This window comes from Anoplopoma fimbria, chromosome 4 (genome assembly GCF_027596085.1).
Source record: "Anoplopoma fimbria isolate UVic2021 breed Golden Eagle Sablefish chromosome 4, Afim_UVic_2022, whole genome shotgun sequence".
In the NCBI taxonomy this organism is placed as follows: domain Eukaryota; kingdom Metazoa; phylum Chordata; class Actinopteri; order Perciformes; family Anoplopomatidae; genus Anoplopoma; species Anoplopoma fimbria.
The window spans coordinates 8,344,867-8,367,240 of NC_072452.1; the positions used below are offsets into that span (position 1 = coordinate 8,344,867).

The 22,374-nt window shown below is 42.3% G+C and overlaps 1 protein-coding gene across 3 annotated transcripts; it reads left to right on the top strand.

The window, feature by feature from the left end:
* The first annotated feature begins 1,283 nt into the window (after window positions 1-1,283).
* On the top strand, window positions 1,284-20,830 carry sh3tc2 (SH3 domain and tetratricopeptide repeats 2). Of its 3 annotated transcripts, none has more exons than XM_054597361.1 (22): window positions 1,284-1,533; window positions 6,905-7,003; window positions 8,136-8,264; window positions 8,883-9,010; window positions 9,212-9,317; window positions 9,817-9,960; window positions 10,957-11,158; window positions 11,331-11,404; window positions 13,274-13,469; window positions 13,694-13,830; window positions 14,029-14,079; window positions 14,184-14,488; window positions 15,040-15,234; window positions 15,359-16,219; window positions 16,326-16,546; window positions 16,644-16,810; window positions 17,784-17,961; window positions 18,063-18,213; window positions 18,373-18,495; window positions 18,648-18,798; window positions 18,885-19,081; window positions 19,687-20,830. In XM_054597361.1, exons 1-22 carry the CDS (start codon window positions 1,491-1,493, stop codon window positions 20,395-20,397), a joined length of 4,569 nt encoding a protein of 1,522 aa, XP_054453336.1. In that variant the 5' UTR covers window positions 1,284-1,490; the 3' UTR covers window positions 20,398-20,830. The 3 variants fall into 3 exon arrangements, with proteins under 3 accessions (XP_054453336.1, XP_054453337.1, XP_054453335.1); XM_054597362.1 differs by having other exon boundaries at window positions 1,284-1,440; XM_054597360.1 differs by lacking the exon at window positions 1,284-1,533 and adding an exon at window positions 5,681-5,801.
* Window positions 20,831-22,374: the final 1,544 nt, after the last annotated feature.

Sequence of the window (22,374 nt, forward strand, 5' to 3'; positions counted from 1 at the left end):
ATGTATTGGCGCATTGTATCGACTTATCATCCACTCAGTGTTTTTCTATTAGAATTGGAATTGTTTGTCACATTCAGGCCATGTGTCCACTATCAGAAGCACTGATCAGCAGTGTGCTGCATTCTTCACAAACCCTCACAATCCTTGCACTTTGTCCAACCACATCGCCAGGGGAAAGGACACGCACACACGCCCACACTCACAAACACACACACTGCTGCACACTTTGCTGGTATCTCTACCCATTCCCGTCTATTTCTAGTTTGTTCCTAGTCAATACACCCATATTCCCTCTTTTTCTCCGACTCTCTCTCTGTCATGCGCTCTCACACTCACACACACACACACACACACACACACACACACACACACACACACACACACACACACACACACACACACACACACACACACACACACACACACACACAAACACCCTTCACAAAAGGAGCAGAATAAATGGTCTGTGTCCTGTAGCCGTGCATAGCCAATTGCATGATCACATGGGCAGTGCAGGGCTGATATTCTGTGTTCAGGGTGACTTTGTCATGGTACACTGGGGGCTGGGGATACACAATCAGTTTATATTTAACTAAGCAAGCAGGAAAAAAAAAAAACCCTCACAAGAAACCAAAGCAAAGCTGGCCTGGGGATCATATCTTCCCAAACACAGATAGGGATGGACGTGACCCAGAAAGTTAAAATAATATAATCAATGTTGGTTGGGAGAGGTCACCGGTGAATACTTGACATTTCCCAGGCATTAGAGTACACTTAGTGGAATGCTGTCTCTGCGTGTGGCTTGAGGGGAAGGATAGTGAAGCACCTCTGGAATGAAGATGAGGTGTGAGCACAGCAATTGTACAAACCAGCTGAGTGTTTGTGACGCTAAGCTGCTGTCTGTGTGCGCGGCGAAACCAAACTGGTGAGACTGGTGTTATAGAATGAGGAAATAGTCTCTAAAAGTAAGTGGGGGAAGTGGAGTCACATAACAGCCAAGGTTTCAAAGCTTTTAAGATGATTAAAATGCAGTTATAACTTGACCTCTTTTCCCTGCCTGAGTCTCCTTTGAGGCTTTCCAAAGTTTGACTGAGAGACTCTGTGTGTATGTGGGGGGAGAGAGAGAGAGAGAGAGAGAGAGAGAGAGAGAGAGAGAGAGATAGAGAGAGAGAGAGGGAGAGAAAGGGGGAGTGTGTGCCCTTGTTGTCCCACAGAGATCATGGGAGGAGTTAACAGCAAAACTTCCTCAGTCAGTGCAGTGACATGCCGTCTGGGATAGCCTCTGTATTGCTCAGAGGCACACACACAAATAGACTCACACACTGTCACTGGCTTACACCCTTCTTTTTCTTTTTTCTCCCCTCGTGTGCATTTGGGCTGACAGCGGAGAATGACGGCAGTTTCGGCAGCTGTCATGAGACACAACTCACCAGTTAAATGGTGAGACTACACACTCAGAGACATAGAGATATACACATACTGCAACGCACATGAGGAATGAAATGAGAGGGGAGAGCTGGCAGCAACACAGAGGTGAGAGTTGGGGTTTTTCTACTTTGAAGAAGTCTTTCTGTGTTATAAACTGTCTTCTGATGAGCAGGGTTAACACTGCTGCACTTTGCACTTGTACCATAAAGTTGTTGTTAGTCAGGATGTAGGCTGGATGATGCAGCTGTCACGCAGTGATTGCAAATCCTTATTCTGGTGCTTGATGAATGAATGTGAATGCTTCCAAACTCTTCTGATGGTCTAAAACATGACAATCCAAGTCTTATTATGTGTTCATTTCATCAATTATACTGTGATTTTACTTCCTTAATGTTTGTTTCAATGTTGTTCAAATGCCGCTATGCTACAGTGTGGGAATCTCCCTGCAGGGAGCTCTGTCCTAGACACACAGGCATGTGAGAGAGCTAACAGGGGGTTAGTCTAAACTTAGAATCCATAACCCCTGTCTCACATTACTCTCCGCTAACGCCTGTACTACATTTTTCCAAATCTACAAACCCCAGATTGTACACATACACAGTCACTAACAACTCAAACATCCTCTTTTAGTCCCGTGTTTGAACACAGCCAGACGCTGCTGACACCATGTGTTTCTGATTAGGTTGAATGCTATTGTCATGGACTGCTGAGTGTCCCAATTGCCATCCAGGCTTTTGATGTGGTGTCAGACTGCATGGAGACTATAAGGTCATTTATGGTATGCGGTCATTAGACACATACCAGGGACTTGGCAGCCCCTGTCATTGCAGGCAGTGCAAACTGTGTTTGTAGCTTTAATCATAGGTACACTGCTTATATGAGCCTTTAGTAACGCTGTCCACAGTGTGCAGTCGTAGAGTCAAACAGGGGGAAGGCTTTTGACCTTTCAGCTGATAGGAAACAATAGCCAGATCAACAGGTGTTCAGTAAAAGAGGGTATTGACTCTAATGTTGTAGAGCATCACATTGTTTTTACTGACAGTCTCTGTATGTTTTAAAGTGGATGTCACTGGAGACAACGGTTGCCCCTTGTGCAGCATTTAGTGCAAACAAAGGCCCGGCATGTGACCGCACATATCGGCCTTGAGCAGTCTGTGTTTATTAGATTAGACAGAATCTGTTGCTCTGTGCGAAACAAGCAGAGGAGTCTGAAGAGTATCACGATATGCCCCGACACGCCTTCGGCCTGTTTACAGCTTTCTGCCTCACAAGATGCACACGCACAGATTCAATCATGACCAGTCAGCCGCCACGTAAACAAGATGAGAAGCAGGGGAGTGAAAGGTCACAAAAGAGGAAGAAACTTTATGCATTTGTTTTCCTTGATAAGGGATTTCATCCAATGACTGAACTCACATAATGTATGCACAAAGCAAAGGCCTATCTCACTCGGTAATGTAACGCTAAAGGTCTCCATCACGCAGCATCCATTTTTTAGAGAAGTTCAAACGATCTGTGAGTTTTTCCTTTGTTAACTAAGTCTAATTGGAGGGCATTTTGAAAATGGTAGCTTAGGCAAGGTCTGGAGTTTTAAAGATGTGGGAACAGGGGGGGCTTCATTAAAGATGATTCCATGTTGCATTATGGGAAATGTAGGTATCCAGGGTTTTGGGGATGTGACTCATATAAGGCGGTTACAGTTCAGGACACTGGCTCTTCGATTTTGACGATTCTTTCTTTAATCTGTTTTACACACTCCATGGAAGTGCAATCCCTGGAGTATCCCTGTGAAGGCTGTTCAGTAGTCAGGTCACCATTGAGAGCCAGGAGTCTTCACATACAAACTGATAAATCTGAACCCTTTAAGTTTACATTTAGCTGAGCATAAAAGGTCATGGGTGGCTATAATGGCATTAAAAAAGTACTCTTCTGCCCCCACTTTTTTGTGTGGCTTTATACACTCAGTGGTGTAATAAGTTATTGCATTTGTGCTATTATATTAAACCCTCATTTCTTGCCGTAGTTAATCCCTTTAGTTTCTGTCTCTACTGAGAAATACAGCAGCTAGGCTAGTTTAAACTTTTGGGGGTGGGCCTAAATCTGTAAGTATTTCTGTCTACTTTGACATGTTCTTTGTGTGTTTTAAAACAACATGTATGTTGTACTTATAGCTGCCAATCTCTTATAACATTTCTACATTAACATAAATATTGAAATGAGCTTAGATGCTAACTATTCCTGCACGTCTCATGATAATGGATATTAATTTTTTCTTAGTTGATAGCCAAGTTATATGCTACATTTTAATAGTATGTATCTGTATATGGACAGTTTGTAAATATTACAATTTATATTTTTTAAGTGTTTCACAAAACAAGGAACGATTCTAACTAAAAGCCTGTTAACAACTAATATATTTTAAAACAAACATTTTCCCTTCCCTGATCATTTTAAGCCCAATAAACCCTCAATAAAACAGACTTATAACGCTGATAAAGTTTTGACAGACTAGGCTTATGTTGTATTTCTAATTCATAACATTATTATATTCTAAAATATTTCCACATTAAAAGCATTGCGTATAATTTGTATTATTTAGTATTGTATTTATATCTTGTGATTTTAGCCAGCTTAATCTAATTCTTCTTTATATTAACTTATTTTCTCTTATCATCAGTGAGTTCATTGTTTTCCCAGTACTATATCATTTAAGTTGTTTGATGATATAGCAGCTATCCTCTATTTTTTATGCAGATATTTCTTTCAGTTGATTCTTTGCATCTTAATCTCCAAATAGAGATTGGATTTCCAGTTGGCTGCTTGAAGTTGTTGTACCTATCATTATGACACACCCTGAAAAGAAACAACACACCCGACACAGCTTTAAATCTGGTTCCATCGAGGCATTACATTACCCCCTGGGTGAACACATTGTGCCGGATCATTACCGGCCAATTATCAAGTTTACCTCCATCACCTTTACCTCCATGTGCTGTAGAGCAGTGGTTCTCAACCTTTTTTCAGTGATGTACCCCCTGTGAAATATTCTTTCAGCCAAGTATCCCCTATACCTGAATACTGACAGAATTTTGCCGGCTCTGGTTTCGCCTTCTTTGGCACTTGTCCCTCCGTGTTTTCAGCAGCATTGCTGCTACGCTTCAACCACGACTCCATTGTTTGAGTTTTTTAGGATAATGAAATTGAATAGCCTACTGAATATAAAATTCAGTTTATGAACTTACACTTATATTTTATTGAATATTTATTAAATAACTATTTTTAAAGGATTTTTGAATGGATGCTAATTTTAAATATATATTTTTTTAAATCTCACTTACCCCCTGGAGTGCCTTCACGTACCCCCAGGGGTACACGTACCCCCATTTGAGAACCACTGCTGTAGAGAACATAATAATCTGAAGGAAGCCTCTATTTCCTTCTTAGATGGTAAAAGGTCACATGAGGTCAATCATTCTGATCTTCCCATGACAACACATTTTTGTAACATACGCATCCCTCTGCCCGTTAGCACTCCTGTCCTCTCGTCTTTCTGTCACCCATCCGATGGCAGAGAGTCGTGTTGAACTGTGTGTTGTGGATGAACTGATCCCCGATATATGCCACCAGGCTACTCTCACCCCCCACCCCCGTGCCTCCCCTCCCTCTGACCTTGCAGCCTGTCTCTGTGTGGCATTGCCTTACAGTGGCTCAGCAATACTTTCTCTGGGCAACACGCACAAAAGACACACACATTGTCTCTGACACACATTCTGTGCATATTTTCACCGACACACATAGAGAACACACAGGGAAGCTCTCACTGAGGCCTGTCCCCGTCCAACCCACCCCAAAACACACACACACACACACACACACACACACACGCACACACACACACACTCATACCAATCGCAGAGAGTGCTTTGTGCATTCACTGACTTGACTGGGCAGCTACTGGGGAGAGGGGGAGAGAGAGAGAGAGAGAGAGAGAGGGAGGCTAGTGGGAGGAGAGAGATGGAGACAGCAAGAGACAGACGAATAACAGAGAGAAGCAGACCCAGACAGATAGAGGAGAAGAAGAGATAAGACTTGCAGTGGGACAGAGGGGACACATCAAGCAAACACTGACTGGTGGGGAAGACGGAGTGAACAGGACAGGAAAGGCAATACAGAAATAGGAAAGGAAACGGGGCTTTTCCAACAGAGAGGAAGGGAGTTGTGTTTAAAGAGGCTGGTGGCGGGGGGGAAACTGATGGCATTGATCTCTGGGAGCTGCCGGCTCCTGGGCCAGATGGCGTCTTGTTGCTGCAGACCGCTGCTCAACTCCTGCTGCTGTGGACCGTTCCTCAAAGTCTGCCTCTCCTCCTTCACAGGTCTGTCCCAGCACGCTCTCTGCGCTGCTACTGTGCCGTCATGAGACGGACTGCTTCTTTCAGATAGACAGGAGCATAGCTCTATACACAACATGGGTAACACACTTAGCCAAGAAGGTAAAGAGGGCATGGTGTGTTCCTGTACTGTGGCAGCATGACTGTGCTCGTGTCTACTCAAGCAGTCCTGCTGGTGCTAACTGTGCTCTGTGTTGTAGGATGGAAAAGAATAGGCTGTTGTCCTCCTCGGCCTAATGTCATGTTGCATTGTGTTGCTAAGTTGTGCGTCCCCTTTGTCTGGTTGTGAATGCTTTGCATCAAGATAATACTGTTCTGCTGTGTTCTTGCACTGACAAAGCATGTGGAAACAGTAGAAAAGTGTTTTTGTCATCAAAATGATAACTTTTTTTGTTACCCTTTGGTTAACAGTATGTTGCTTTTTTATCTAAAATGGTGTGTGACTGTATGTCTTTAAACAATGTGACCGTGTTGACATAAAAGTGGAGGAGTTATCTCTGTCAACCTTGAGGTTTTCTGATGTCAGTGCAGCTGTGTTTCTGTGGCGGGCCTGTGTGTGTTCAACGTCATTGTATCCCCCCCCAAACCTTGACAACTGTCACACTAACCAAAGGCTTGAACTTGTCATTTCCAATATAAACTGCTGCAGACAAGCAAAACAAGCACCTCCACTGTTTGTTTAATCAGTAAAATTTGTTTAATCAGTAAAATTACAATCGCTTTTTTTCAGCTGCTCATTTGTTTCCTTATTTGCCGGGAGCAGTAACCTCTTGGAGTCTCCTCTGCTGGTTGCCTGGCGACTGCTCCCAGCCAAGAAGTAGTCCCGCACATAACCCCCTGGATAATGGCGAATTGTTGTTTTTACACTTTGGTTTCCATAGAATAAGGTTTTTGTTTGTGAGCCTAAGGGGTTTTGCTGGTTTGTTTATTTTGTTTGGACAGAGCTATGCTAAGCTAAGGTTACAAGCTATTTACCATCCAGGCCTGAGAATGGTATCAATCTTCAATCTTTGGTCATTGATTAAAGGCAGCAGCAAGGGGACTAAAGTTTTTTTTCATCATGTACTAATTCGTTTCCGTATTTACAGACATCTCTCCTGCAGAGCTGGATGCTCTTTGGAGGGAACCACCATATGCTCTTGGGGCAGCAAATGAACACTTCTCAGGAAATGGCGTCATGACTCAAGGTAGACTATTGTGTACTTAATCAATCTGATAATAATCATATTATAGAGTCTTCCATCAGTTTGGAGACCAAGCAACAAAGTGAGGCTCATTTGAACTGTGCTGCTGCCCGTGTGTGTCACAAACACAGAGGAAGTGTTTGGGACATCCTCCCTGCACAATGGAACAAACCAGGGAAAGCCCATCACCACTTTACTACAGCAGCAAGCTGTTATATTCAAATTCTGTTAATGTGTTGAGATAAAGACAACTACATTAAGTCTGGGATTCTTACGTTACAGTTTGGTAAAGTAAGTTAGTAAGTTAAAAACTTAAAGTAATGGTTGAAACATCTAATTTAATGAACGGTAACTTGACAAAATCAACCTAAATTGACAGTTTAGTTGGATCAAAATACATATTTGACTATCTTTTACCATATGAACCCATGTGGTCTCTTAGATTATCAGGTGATCAGGATTTTAACTGTTCAAACTTAACAAGGAGTGGGATAATTTAGTTACTATGCACCAGAGAGCTGGAACAAAAAAACAAGAGGATATTAGACTTGCACCAACTTTGACCACCGTTAAATCCACATTAAAAACGTTTATGTTCTGCACTGCCTTTGACTGAACTTTAAACACTCACCATGAAACCTCTTGCCTTCCTATCCTGCATCTTTCTGCATGACCTTTTAAAAATCCTTCTATTAGCATTTTAATGTTTATTCATTCAGTTCTGTATAATGTAAAACACTTTCAGTTCCAGTTGTGTATAAAAGTGGTTCACAAATAAACTTGACTTGCCTATAAAAGAAACATCCAGACATTATCCTCTACCAGGTTAGGAACCACTTCTCTAATTCATGTCTTCAACCTACTGTGCCATATGACTACATGCTTATGTGCTTTCTTAAATGATTGCAATCTTGTGTCATCTGGCAACATTTCCAGTTGAATCTCTGTGACAGTCTGGGGCTTGTATTGTTATTGCAGTTTACTTTGAACAGCCCATTTGATAAAATTGTTTCTACCCGCTACACACCTGTCTTTATCGCACAAAACCCCTAAAAACAATATGCTGTTTAGGATACACTGACGGAACTGACACTGGACCCGGCAGCTTATCTCCTGACTTTGTTCCGTCTTTCAGGTGGGGGCGAGGAGGACGACGGTCCAGTGGTGGAGTCAGGTGAAGGAGGGGTAGAGCCTGACAGCTACTGGAAGAAGAAAGAGGCCTTAAGAGGAAGTACTGTGTCACTGGGAGAGAAATTCCCCTCAGGTAAATTTGATGACTCGTAGTATGTTTCTACTAAAAATCTAGCTTTTTTATTTGCCAGTCTAAACTGGTTACATTTCATACTCGGAAGCACTTCCAATGTGTTATATGTATACATACAGATGAGGCATATTTCCCTACTAATGTTTTACTCACTCAGCAGTTTAGCTCCATCCATCACGTTCCCCCAGGTTCTTCCTCTCAAATGGATTTAAATGGGCACACTGAGAGTCCAGTAAGAGGCCTAATGGCTTTGTTATTCCCCCGGGAATAACTAACAGAGCATCACTCTGGAATATAAGCTCTTGTAGAAAATCTTTAATGAACTCTTGAAAGTTTTGTCTCTCTCTAGATATTTTCCCTTTTACTCAGTGACCACAGGCGGAAAAATATACAATAACATATTTCTGCAAGTGTGATGATTTTAAAATATCATTATCAACACATTAGTTGTTTATGCCCTTATTTCTGGCAGATGATAAATCCTCTCTCATTCTCTGAGCTAATTTTCCTTCTAAGCCTATTTACAATGGATTTGTTTATATTCAGTATTATTACACAAGAAGAAACGCTCTAATCTAAAAGTGATTGATCACAGCACTCCTCTTGTCTTCTGCCTAGAAATTGAGCTGCTGTTTACTGGGCGGAGGCGCTCCAGCGAGGATCCTGACCGGGCCCTACAGGAGGCGCTGCGCACCCGACTCCGAGTTGTGGAGAGCAACAGCCAGGACGTCATCCAGCTCTTTAAAGTGAGTGACCGTCAGACCTAACAATGCAGACATCACATAGGCATTAGTGTACTTCTCAGACCTTCTCATAACAAAGACAGAGGTGCATTATGATATGATAAGAATCCATATAATGCAATATGATGCATCAAGCCGTATATGTATTGTGCACTTAATAGAAATGGATTCTGTTATTGAAACATGAGACTTTGTTTTCGGCAGGACTTGTCCGCACGTTTGGTGTCTGTCCACGCTGAGAAGGATAGCTTCGTACTCACATTCAAGACCGTGGAGGAAATCTGGAAGTTTTCTACTTACCTAGCATTAGGTAAGCAACTATGATAATTTAATATCTCAAAAGGCCCTGCTTTCCCAATCAGGTCCGACCATAACACATAATTTACTCCCGATGTTGTGTTATGTTTGGTCGGAAAAAGGTGATTCACTTTTGGCACCAATCAAGATTTCGCAAACGTTTGAATCAGAATCTGATGACAGTTGTTGCATTGTTTTATTATGTTGCTTGGCCACAATCACACATATGAACAAACCACACAGTCCCCAAATAAGCAGACTGGTTGAGTTATGAGTGTTAAACTAAAGATTTTTTTAAAAACTGATGTTTTATAGAGAAAAGCATAGAATATGAAACACAGTTTTCAGGAGTATCACAATCACACAAATGCATCTGTGCTTTATTTCCTGTTTATGCATTTATTACCGCTTCTTATTATCATCACAAGCTATTGTTGGTGAGCATGCAGTGATAGCAGCATAGATAGTAATGAGTAGTATTTTATATCTGAGTTGCTTGTGCTCTGTCCCAGGTTATGTGGCTCGCTGCCTGGAGAACTTCCTGTGTGATCAGTCCTTCTGGCTAGACCCAGAACTGCTCAGCGACCTGCAGATTAACGTCTCTGTAGACGAGGAACGACTGGCCACCCTCTACCTGGGACTGTTACTCCAGGAGGGTCAGTAATGTTGTGCTCTTGCCGTTTATAGAAGCTCAGTCAGCGATTTATCTATTGTTTTATTATTAAAGCAAGTGTTAAGAGAGTGAAAAGTAAGGAATAATATCTAGTTCATGAATCTGTTTGCTAAAACTAACACTTTGGTAGTTTTACTTGTGCGCTCCTCCAGACTCTAAACTGAAACGTATTTTTTGCCCTTTGGCTACTAAATTCTCAGAGTATTTGAAGTAATATTTTGTCAGTAGCCTCTTGAATCTTGTCACTGTACTTATTTTGTAACCAGCATCGGCTGCTATTTGATCCCATTAATTTAAATCCATTTTCACTGACCCCAATTAACACTATGAAAGCCATAGGAATATACTGCCACACATGACTTTGAACAAATTATAGCAATGGAGGCTCTATTGTCACCTTATGTGCATCACTTTGTAGAACCAATGTCTTAAGTATAAAAGACTTCTAAATAAATGTCAGAATTATGATGATTTTTATTTATGGACAAAACTGCCTGCTTTAAGTTTAATACACATGATTAACATGAAGCTGGACATCAATAAAATTTAGCAATTTAAATGTTATGCTATATATCATTTACTCAATATAAACAAAGTCAGTGTTGTGCTGCAGCATAACCATTATACTACTCCCCTACAAGAATGTATATTGATTTCCTCCGGCCTGGTCTACACAAACTTTCTCCTGAGCATTTCCCTCCAGGCAAAATGCTTCACGGAAATGTACAATAAAACTGCAGTGCTGGCAAATAGTGATGAGAATTACATTAACTTAATAGGAGGAGGATATAAAACATCCATCATTTGCCAGTGACTGAATGAGGATACACTGTAATCTGTAGCACTTTTGCTGATTTTTCAATTTAAGTGTTGTAACCTTTTATCAACACGAAAACACTTACTATAGAGATATGTGTCTGGATTCACACATGCTTATTTGTGCTGTCTGCATATTTTGCGTTCTCTTTCTCTTTCCCAGGCTCCTTCTTCGCTAAGGCGCTGTTCACAAGAAGTGAGCAGGATGAGGATGACGAAGAGCAGCTGTCGTTCAAAAAGAATGATTTGCTGATGGTGAGGGACACAGGGCAGGACAGCATGTGGGAGGGCACCCTGCTCTCCACGGGAAACCACGGCCTAGTGCCAGTCAATGGCATGCAACCGCTACCGTACCCCTTCTATCAGTGAGTCAGTCCGTGTTCCTCAAATGAGCGACGGCTGTTACAAATGCTAGATTTACAATGTCAGCAACTGTGTGATTGACTTGTTCTCTTGTCAAGGCTTTTTTGGCTGAATGAGCAAAGCAACAATGCAGACGTTGGACTTGCGTTAAAACTATACTTCCTGTTTGGTTAGGTGGTTCCTGAGGAAGTACCCAGGCAATGCTGGATGCTCGCCAGCAGAAAAGGAACCATTTGAACATGCTATCGGTAAAGAATATTCTGCATGTAACATGTTCACACATAAAACATTGGCACAGTGTGTTACAATCGCATGTAGTATACTGAAATCAGGTGCATATACTTCAATAAAAAAGCTTTAAAAGCCCTCCTGTATTCAACCTGCTCAGCACCAAACAGCAGACAGACAAAGTGAGAGACTAGCTGGTGAACATAGTGGAGCATTTGGAGCCAGATATTTCCCATCAGGAGTTTCTGAAGACCAAATAAATGGGGAGTCAATATTGAGCTTAAATTTATCAGGCGGGCACAAACATGACTCCAAATGAATGCTAACGTTGCTCAATGTCTGCTGTGTAAATAGGCAACTGTTTGGGAACACGTTGACCAGACAGCATTTTTTACCGTATTTTTTGCCTTTTGGCTACTAAATTCTCAGAGTATTTGAAGTATTTTTTTGTCAGTAGCCTCTTGAATCTTGTCACTGTACTTATTTAGTAACCAGCATCGGCTGCTATTTGATCCCATTAATTTAAATCCATTTTCACTGACCCCAATTAACACTATGAAAGCCATAGGAATATACTGCCACACATGACTTTGAACAAATTATAGCAATGGAGGCTCTATTGTCACCTTATGTGCATCACTTTGTAGAACCAATGTCTTAAGTATAAAAGACTTCTAAATAAAAGTCAGAATTATGATGATTTTTATTTATGGACAAAACTGCCCTTTAAATTTAAGCTGGACATCAATAGAATTTAGCAATTTAAATGTTAAGCTATATATAATTTACTCATTATAAACTAAGTCAGTGTTGTGTCCCTATTTTTTATAGGGAGATACAATGTAAATGTTGTCTTTACAACTTGTTGCCCCAAGTGGCCAGTGGTATTTGTGGTATTTGTAGTAGTGATTGGGTTTTGTTACGGAATTTCACTACTTATCTAAAGTCAGGCCGACTCATGGACGTGTGTGTCTGCACGAAGTCTGATGTTACATATGTATTAGATTGATTGCTGAGCTCATCTCGAGGAATTTAATTCCTGGATTTCTGTTGTATGAACTCAAGAAAGGTCGGGAAATACAAATGTGTAGTATGATTTAACAAACATTAAACAAAAACTAAACGCAAAACATTTTGCTCCCAATTTTCATTAGTTAAAATAAAAGATGTAAGACTTTTTCTGTGCTCACAAAAGACTTATTTCGCTGAATTTTGTTCACAAATGTCTTAAAATACGTTTGGTTTACCACTTCTAGTCCATTAAACTGACAGGTGTGGGACATCAAGAGATGTTTCAGTTTGACGGTGTGTGCTATTTGACATGGCAGGGCACACCTGTGTGATAATGATGCTGTTTCTTCAGCATCTTTATGTCCCACACATGTCAGGTGGATGGATTAAAAGTAGTCGTTAACACAGATTTAAACAAGTTTGTGCACAATATTTGAGAGAAGTAAAACATTTGTGTGCATAGAAAAAGTATTTTGGGAAAAATTGGAGCAACAATAAAAGAGTTGCAATATCTATTTGTTCAGTGTACATAAGTTTAAGTTTGTGTTTGTAGAGTCAGCAATTTTACTGTTTAAGAAGACAGAGGATGATATCAAACCCACCTCCAATTTACCGGAACACACAGAAGTGCACAGCCAAAGTGGATCAATACTAATATGCTTATGAATGTAGTAGTAGATCCATCCTGTATGCACTTGTGAAAAGCATTCAAACTTTATTGGTCTATATCCTGTCAATTCTTTGGCAGAAAATAAAAAATACATATAAGAATATAAAGATATACAGTATAATCATACTCATGGCCAGACCCTGTTCCTACATATTCACCTCAAGTCTGCTGCTCGTCCTTACCCTGTTCTCCTCATCAAATTCCTCAGTGACCGGTTCCTGTGTAGCAGTGGTCGACTACAGTCCGGTGGGCCCGGGTGAACTTCAGCTGAGTCAAGGTGACATTGTGGAGATCCAGGGTCTACTAGTCCGGGGCCTGGATGTGTTCATAGGGACGCACTCTTCCACAGGTCACACCGGTTTCATACACAAGGTCCATGTCAAGCCTCTGGACACCGTACCCCTGTAAGATGATCCATTCTTTTTAGTTGTATACTGCTTGATGTGGCTTGAACTTACTGCTCTGATGATGTTGTGTGCCGGCATTCGTTGCGTCTTGTTTATAGTCTTGTGATAATCTTTTGTGAAATCCTGTTTAGTGTATCTGCAGTCTGGATGGGGGTGGTATGGGGCGAGGAGGCCGAACATCCAGCAGAAGTGATAATGCTTCCTTTGTTCCCCTCACACAGAGACCCACGGTTAGTCTTTCTGACTGAGGAGGAGAGGGCCAGCCTCGCTCAGGTCAACCCCTGTAGCTCTGAGCCAAGTGACAGCGGCCTGCTGGAGAGACTCTTCTCGTCTGACATCAGCTCCGTGTACAGGCTAGGTAAAGGAACCACTGGGCTGATCAAGAAATACAGTCCTTTTTTTTCCAGGTGGGGGTGAGAGAGGGGTGATGCCATAACTGAAATAAAGGTCTTGTATAGTTTGAAGTGCAGCTCCTGTTTGTTTCATTAAGATTTTTCCATCTCTATCCCCATCTGGAAAATTGCCGCTTCTATTGATTTACCTTGTGTGTTTTCAGACAGACTGGATGAGACGGACTTCCTGTACATCCGAAACCGGCCAAAACATGGTAATGCTTTACAGTTTATAGTGGAAATCAGCTATTCATACGCTTAATGCACTAAAACAACCTATACATTATATAAATTATATCATTATCCGCCCTCTTCCCAGATCACAAGGTTCCTGCAAGCGCCCGTCAGAGTGTCATATCAGAGAAAGGTGGAGGGACTCCCCCCTACCACTCCTCTCCTCGCACTTCTCTCTCTTTCTCCTCGCCTCGCCAGTCCCTTTATCAATCCCACAATCCTCTGCCACGCGAGGGAGAGCGCCTGTCCTTCACTCTTGAAGACACATTCAAGGAAATGGACGAGTTCCAGGAAGATCCACCTCTCTTCTTGGAGGAAAACAGCTGGGAGGGGGAGGATTCTGAGTTCAGTGACCCCACACTGACCCTGCTCAACCATGAACACTTTCAGGTATACAGAGCCACAGTTTTTTCTCAGATTAATTTATAATAAGCAAAGTAACAGAATGCAGGCGGTCTTTTTCTTTCTTGTTTTCTTTTTCATGTCTATGGCAGCTTTTTTTATTTTCAGGTCTTTAAAACAGTCTAAACTTGATGGTAAAGATGAAAATAAAGGAAGCTAACAATCCCTCTATGTTGCTTTATTGCATGATAAGGGGTAGAATTAGTCTTAAATAAACAACCAATGTACCTGTGTGCACAATAACAGTTTCCCTAGTATCATCATCATTTGATGTGATTCATATTCTTAATGACTTGTTACTTCTCTATTCAGGTATCAAAAAAAACTTTGGTTTGAAGCAAGTTTAATAAATCATGTGGTCATGTCAGTTTATAAATGTAGCTTATTGACACAATCCCGATCACTAGTAGTCATATGTAAATTAATTTGGCCGTGTTTTCATTATTATCAGTTGTGCCTGTCCTGTTACCTCTTTTAACCGAACACATAAAGCCAGTAAAGAGCCAGCTCTTCTTAATTCATTTGTTTATTTGTTCTAGGAGGACTTCCTGCCGCTGTACGACCTGCAGTATTCCTTCCTGTGGGTGACCTTCAGTGGTAAGACTGAGGACGAGCTAGCGGGGCACCTAGAGAGTGTCAGGGAGAGCGCCAAGAGGATGGGCTTGGACTGGGCACATCGACGGGCATGCTTCCTCCTTGGAAGACTCTGTGCTCGGAAGCTAAAGTTCTCCCAGGTTCGTACTTCTTTTCTAGCATTGCAATATGTGTTGTGGATCTAACTATATGCCTTATTCCTCCTTAAAGAGACCCACTACATACATAACATTATCATCTGTGTATTCATTTATATTTCCTCAGGCCCGTGTGTACTATGAGGAGGCTCTCAGCGTTTGTGTGGACAGTTTCTCTGACATGCCGCTCCTCGTCGCTCTCTACACAAACCTCACCGCTGTCTATCTGAAGCAGCGTATGACGGACAAGCTGCCCCAGACTCTGGAGAAAGCCTGTGCTCTGCTCCTCTGTCTCCCCTGCCACACCTTCACCTCCACGGACGAGATTGAGCTGCTGCAGCTGCTCCTGAGGAGGTCGGTGGTGATGGGCGACAAACATCTGGAGGCCCGTGTCTGCTACCTCGTCTCCAGCCTCTTCCTGCTTCGCAGGAAGCCTGATGACGCCCTCCCCTTTGTTGAACGACTCCAGTTCCTCTCGGTGACGCTCTCTGCCGCCGAGGGGCGTCCCATAGTTCCTTTGGACCTCAACTGGCTCCTGAGCTGGCTCTATCATCGTAAATACATGCCTTACTTAGCTCTGGCCTCTCTGAGCCTGGACTCAAGACAGGACCACTCCCTCCACGACGCTTTCCAGAGGATTGAGTTGTTTATCAGGAACTCTGTTCGCCTGAACCCGTGCTGGAAGGAAGGAACCTCCCTGCTCCCTGCCCAGATTGTGATTTACCTTCAGCAGACCCTGATTATAGCAGAGCAAAGGGAGGACATGAAGACCCAGAGGGACCTGTGTCAGGGTTTGGCCACAGTCTACCTGCAGTATGACGCTCCAGATAAGGCGGTGGTCTGTGCTCAACAAGCTGTGGAGACAGGAGGCCACATTAATGAGGAGGAGGGCTTTGAGGCCTCCGTGCTGCTCGGGTGGCTGCTGGTGTTGACGGGCCAGGCTGAGAGGGCCCAGGGTGTTCTACAGCCACTGCTCACATCACTCCAGGTATAGCAAACAACCCCATTCGCATGGATAAATGTTGTAGAAGTGCTTGGTTAAACATGTTGGTTTACCTCCTCCTCTATATGAACATCATGTGTAATCTCTCCAGGGCACAGACAGTCCCACGCAGCGAGGAGTGATCCACAACCTCTTGGCTCTGTGTCTGAGGCGGCAGGGTCGCATCCCAGAGGCAGGCCGGCATCTCCACTCTGCCTTGGTGATCTCAAGGGAAAGTGGAAACCAGAGGAACCAGGCCCTGGCACTGGCCAATCTGGGCTGCCTGGCACTGGATGTGGGGGCGCCTTCGATGGCAGAACGCTTCTTGGTCAGGTAAGACATCGGTGTTGTCGTTTCCCCCCAGGGAACTCAACAAATGTAGAAAGAGTTTAAAAAGAGTTATTCACTGTGATGTTGATTGTGTTCCCAGATCCCTGCATCTTTTTAAAGAGCTCTGGGAAAGCCCCACCGACGAGGAGCATGTTCAGACCTACCTTTGGCTGGGGCGGAGCTACAAAGACCGGAGGAGGAGTCAGGACAGCAGGGCCTGTTATGAAATGGGGCTACTAATTGCACTACATGCCAGAAACTTACACAGTGAGTACAGGTGAACATATTAAAGGAATAGTTTGACATTTTGGCCATATTCACTTTCTTGCCAAAAGTTGGACGAGAATATTGAAACCACCCTCATGAATACTGTATGTGTATAGGGCTTTTATTTTAAAAGGTAAGAGCGGAAGGATTGGATCTGGCATTTCCTTTGTCAAGGTTTTAAGGTGTAATCGAAGTTGCCGCCTTATTTCAGTATGAGGAGCCTCCATGTTGTTGACCACTATAGTGTACATTTTGAAGATGTACGTTCCGCACAACGTGATTGGTTGATGCCTTTACTTGCGGTGCAAGCCTCAGAAAAATCTAGCATACTCCGTAAAAAAATTATGTTGTTCTTTGATCCGAGTAATATTCACGTTCTGTGTGAACATACTTAAGACAAAAACTACTGTGCTTAAAAATATAAGGACGTGTGAATTATTCCCCGGTGTGCAAAGGCCTTACCTCTTAGATAGCAAATAAGGCATTTACCAAAATGTTGAACTATTCCTTTAAGTACTTTAACATCTATTTTTGTAAGATTTTGACTTCTTTTAGTCTGACTAAATACGAGTACAACCTATACTGGATTACAGGGGTTGATTTTTATTTTTGGGACTTGAACAAAACAAAGAGGAACTTTTTTGCTTATTTGCAAATGTGTTTTTTCTTTTTTTTGTTTAAATATATAAAAGATATCATGTGCTGAGAAAGATATTTTACCCTGGAAAATTTATATTTTCAGTGCCCTAACCCTAACCCCTGGTGGACACATTATGTAAAAGCAAATAGTTTAAAATAATAGTTCTTTATCCTGTAATTACTTACTTCAAAATGTATCCGTGATAAGCTAAAGTTTGCTCATAATATCAGCCGTGCCAATTGTACGGTTAAGATCAAACTATATATAGTTCTTATTCAATGTCACAAAGGTGTGTTTACTGTCAGCAGCAACAGGTATTTTTTGTATTTAAAGGTCGAATGGTGGTTGCCAAGGTGCTGAGTCGTGTGTATGCGGACATGCTGCTGTACGGCCAGAGTATCGTCTACTATGAGCACTGTGTGTCGGTATCCAGAGAGCTGAAGGACAAGAGGCTGGAGGGAGAGTATTTGGAAATCCTCAGCAGCCTCTACCTCTCACTCAACACTGAAAGGTGAGTTCCTTCCTCTCTTTCCCACTCGCTCTTATTCTCTATCCATCTTTCCCAAATTATCTTTGGTTTACCACCAAAACACTCTCAATTCGGGATTGCAGATCATCTCGTAAATCTCTGGACTACACCAAGCAGAGCCTGCGGATTTCTATTGATCTGGGCAAGAGAGAGGAAGAGTCAGAGACCTGGCTGCAGGTGGGACGCATCTATTACCTCATCCACGAGGACGAACTGGCTGACATGTATCTGCAGGTGAGGGAGGCAGGGGAACATTTTTCAGTCACTGATTTTTTCTTTTCCCCCGTGTTGCTCTTGTATGTATGTGAACGCAACACGTTCCTGACAATCATAGTTTAGTTTGACATTCAAATGTCCAATCAATATTGATCGACAATATGATTTGATAAATAGGCAGCAGTGAAGACAGCCCTGAGGATGAATGATCATCACTTCGCCATGAGCATCTACGAGGAGGCAGGAGACGTCTACTTTAAAGGCATCAGGAACCGAATGGCTTCAGTGCCTTTCTACAGGGTAAGAGGATGCAAAACAAAGCTGCAGTGTCATGGTGCAGTGTTTCCCATGCTGCACCCTGATACGTCTGATTTTGATTCCATTAAATGTTTTTCTTTTAAATCTGATAAACCGCTGATTCATTTAGCTAAATTCTTTGTGTTTGTTTGCAGGATGGTGGTCTGCCGTTTGCACGGAGCATCAATGACATCCATTCAGAGTTCCGTTTGTTGAGTAAACTGACAGAGCTGTTAATGAACCAGGGAGTGCAGGAGGAGGCTCTGCAGTACGCAACACTGGCTGTTCAGATCGCCGGCAAAACAGGTAGACAGAGGTCAAGCAGGGCCAAGAATCTGTGCCTCGTTACCGTTCATGATAATGTAGAACAACTTTGTTAATTTTTTCCTCAGGTGTGAATGTGAATGAGAGGACAGCCTACCACCGGCTGGCTACGGTCTACTATAACCTGCAGCAGTACGAGTTGGCAGAAAACTACTACCTCAAGTCCCTGTCCCTCTGTCCGCCCGCCCTGCAGGACCCCTTAGAGGCTCGCTACTACACCAAGGTGTACTGCAGACTGGGCAATCTCACTCTACACAAACTGAAGGTACATGAGCCGACTATATTTCTGTGTTTGCATTTGCATGAGTAACCAGAATATATACAGTATGTTTCTGAAATAAACATGAGCTACGTTGGTGATGTTTGTGACGTACTTTCTGTACCAATGTTACGTCGTTTACGTTCAACTTAGTTTGCATACCTTTTTTGAACCCAATCATCACCTAACCAAGTGGATTTATTGCCTAAAACCTTACTGCGACCGATTCACGGTAACAGCTTGGTGTAAAATGACATGTGAAAAATCAATGAATGATTGAATAAATTCTCTCAAAGCAACAAAACATATCAAATTAATTTAATCACACTTTTCCTTGTTGAGGAGATCAATCATTTACTTGTCAAAAATGATGTAATTCTTCAAAGTTAGGCAATTGTGGCAACATAACTACACTCTAACAAGTTAAAGTATAGCCAGTGTCTTAATAGAAAAGGCTTTAGATTTTGGCAGAGCAACAGCATCGTTGCCTTCACCTTTATCTGGTATCCTTTTCACAGTATATGCCGCTGATCAAAATCCAGCATAGAAATAAGATTCAAAGATTATATATTTAATTAATAGGAGACCTCTGCTCTGTGCACTCTTCCCAGGATTCTTTTGATGCAGTGGGCTACTTCCATTTGGCTCTGTCAGCGGCCCTGGAGGACCAAGCTAACCCCGAGGCTCTGTATGTGGTGTACATGAAGCTCGCCGAGATCCATGGCAACCACATGCCCGATGCTCAGCTGTGCCAAGAATACAGAGACAGAGCCCAGAGTCTGAAGAGAGTTCTGGCTGGAGAGGAAGGCGCTGCTGTTGGAGAGGAGAACATGAAGGATGCTGACAAAGAGCCTGGACAAAAGAAGGACAAGGACTCTGATGTTGATGATGCTGATGTGGAGCATACAGAAAGTTTGCTTAAGACAACTGAAGAAAATGAAAAATGTGAAGATAACTTGCCTCCAAGAACTGGTATAATACACGGAGACACAGAGGATAGACGTACAGACACTAATAATGGAGATAATCACATCAATCTTGGTGCAGATGGCCCTCTTGTAGATGCCTTTGGGTGTGAGACAGAGACCATCGCCAGTCAGTCGTACAGTGACAGTGTTTTGACCGGGTCCTTTGATACGGCGAAGGAGCAGATCTCATACTCCAGCAGCTCTACTGACACTTTACAAACTCACCAGAATCAAACAGATGGGAAAGACAATGACACTGAATACCACACGCCCGGTCAAGAACCTGATAATCACAAAAGTGACATGACAAGCAACACAGATTCTGATATTCAGGATGAACAAAACACCAGTTAAAGAAACAGATATGCATGCAAGTCCGATTAAAAACAGATGTCACTCTTGAGGACAATCACTCTGATACTGAACTGATAAAGCTGTAAGTGTGGACGACTACACAGAGAAATGGTAAAAAATGTGAAACCGGTGACACACAGTGAACAGGTGGACTTTTATGACGTCTACACATGGTCTCTGAGGGGCAGTGGCAGTCTTCACTGACATTTCCTCAGGCTGGTCACATGTGTCTTGACCAGCACATTGACTCCAACGTTCCAGCCACATGGCACTTATTGTAGGAAAGATGACGTCAATAATACTGTTAGGTTTTCAGAGGATTAGTGACTCTAAAGCATGTGCCTTTTTGTATTATACATTCTGTGGTTATTGAAGTTCATTGTGCCTGTTGTATATGTTTTTTAAATGTAAATTTTGTATCTCTGGAAGATATGACCCAAACATAAAGAATGTTATTTTGTTTGCACAGTGTTTTTGTCTTTTAAAATATGGGAGAAATACATGGCTTTGAGGTGCAAAAAACACAATGGGATTAAAGGGAACACAGTTGCATTTACAGCAAAAACACATTATTATATACACATTATTATATTTTGTCAACCAACATTATGAAAAAAGCAAAACCAACTACTTTTAGTTTAAATACTTTCAAACCTTTCCCAAGCTGTCTGAGGCTCTCAGCTTCCTAAATTTTTTAAAACATGTATTTTTAATTTTTATAAAAGGCTCAATCATCTCCCCAAACAGCTGGGCATTGTAGTTTTTTAGCAGTGCTCTTCAAATAAGAGGAAACGGTGCATGTGTTGGGGACTATATTCCTCTGCAGATTTAGACATATGATAAGAAAGTGATTATTTAACGGGGGAATGACTCAAGATAAACTACAGTCCCTGTGTCCAGAGTTATGAAGGAACACAGTGCAACAGTGTGGCTCACTGATGTTTTTGGCCAACAATAGAGGTGTATTTCACCGAAGAGTGAGATTAATCAGGTTACTATAGATATCAGATGTATCCTTTACAGCAAAATATACCAAAGGAGTTCACTAGGAATAAGAATGTAATCAATGGCACCTAATGGCTCCATCATGACCACATTGTTTAATACATTATGTATGAATCATTTGACAGTGGTATCCTATGGGATATTATAGACTTTATAAACAACAGGATTCTAAATGACCAGCCACAATGTGGAACACATGTCAATTCAGTGTAGAAATGTAGAATCCTGGAGATTCTACTCCGGAGCTTATAAGACTCTTCACCTAGAACAGAACAGATCAACCAACTTCCAGTTCAGAGATAAACTCTGCTGAGGTGGCACCTCCACCAGCTTCTCCACCACCCCCTGCTGAACCTCAATCTGTCATTGAAGTTCATGACAGGGAGGATGTAAATGAAAAACCTTGCTTGGAGATTGACTCAGAACCCACCAGAGAACTAGACTCTGCTGCTGTTTTTGCTTCTCCGACACCCGCCATTGAACCTACATTCATTACTGATGGTGAGGCCAGGGATGATGTAAATGATAAACCCTGCTTGGAGAATGACCCAGAACCCACTAGAGAACCAGACTCTGCTGTGACTCTGGCTCCACTGACCCCTCCTGCTGAACCTGTGACCAGTGCTGCAGTGCTGACTGACTTGACCTTCAGTCTGGATGAAACAGAGCAGCCAACCTCAAGTCCAGAGGCAAACTCTGCAAAGGTGGCACCTCTATCAGCTTCTCAATCAACTCCTGCTGAACCTCCATCAATTATTGAAGTTCATGACAGGGAGGATGTAAATAAAAAACCCTGCATAGAGATTTACCTAGAACCTACCAGAGAACCGGACTCTGCTGCTGTTCTCGCTTCTCCGACACCCGCCGTTGAACCTACATTAATTCTTGACGGTGAGGCCAGGGATCATACTAATGATAAACTCTGCTTGGAAATTGACTCAGAAACCACCAGAGAACCAGACTCTGCTGTGA

Excerpts from the sequence above, each read along its gene's own strand:
- sh3tc2 (XM_054597360.1), top strand. The coding sequence starts at position 5,681 with ATGGCATTGATCTCTGGGAGCTGCCGGCTCCTGGGCCAGATGGCGTCT. Across the intron at positions 9,011-9,211 it reads ACGTCATCCAGCTCTTTAAA|GACTTGTCCGCACGTTTGGT; the intron begins GTGAGTGACCGT and ends TGTTTTCGGCAG. Across the intron at positions 14,489-15,039 it reads TCAACCATGAACACTTTCAG|GAGGACTTCCTGCCGCTGTA; the intron begins GTATACAGAGCC and ends TATTTGTTCTAG.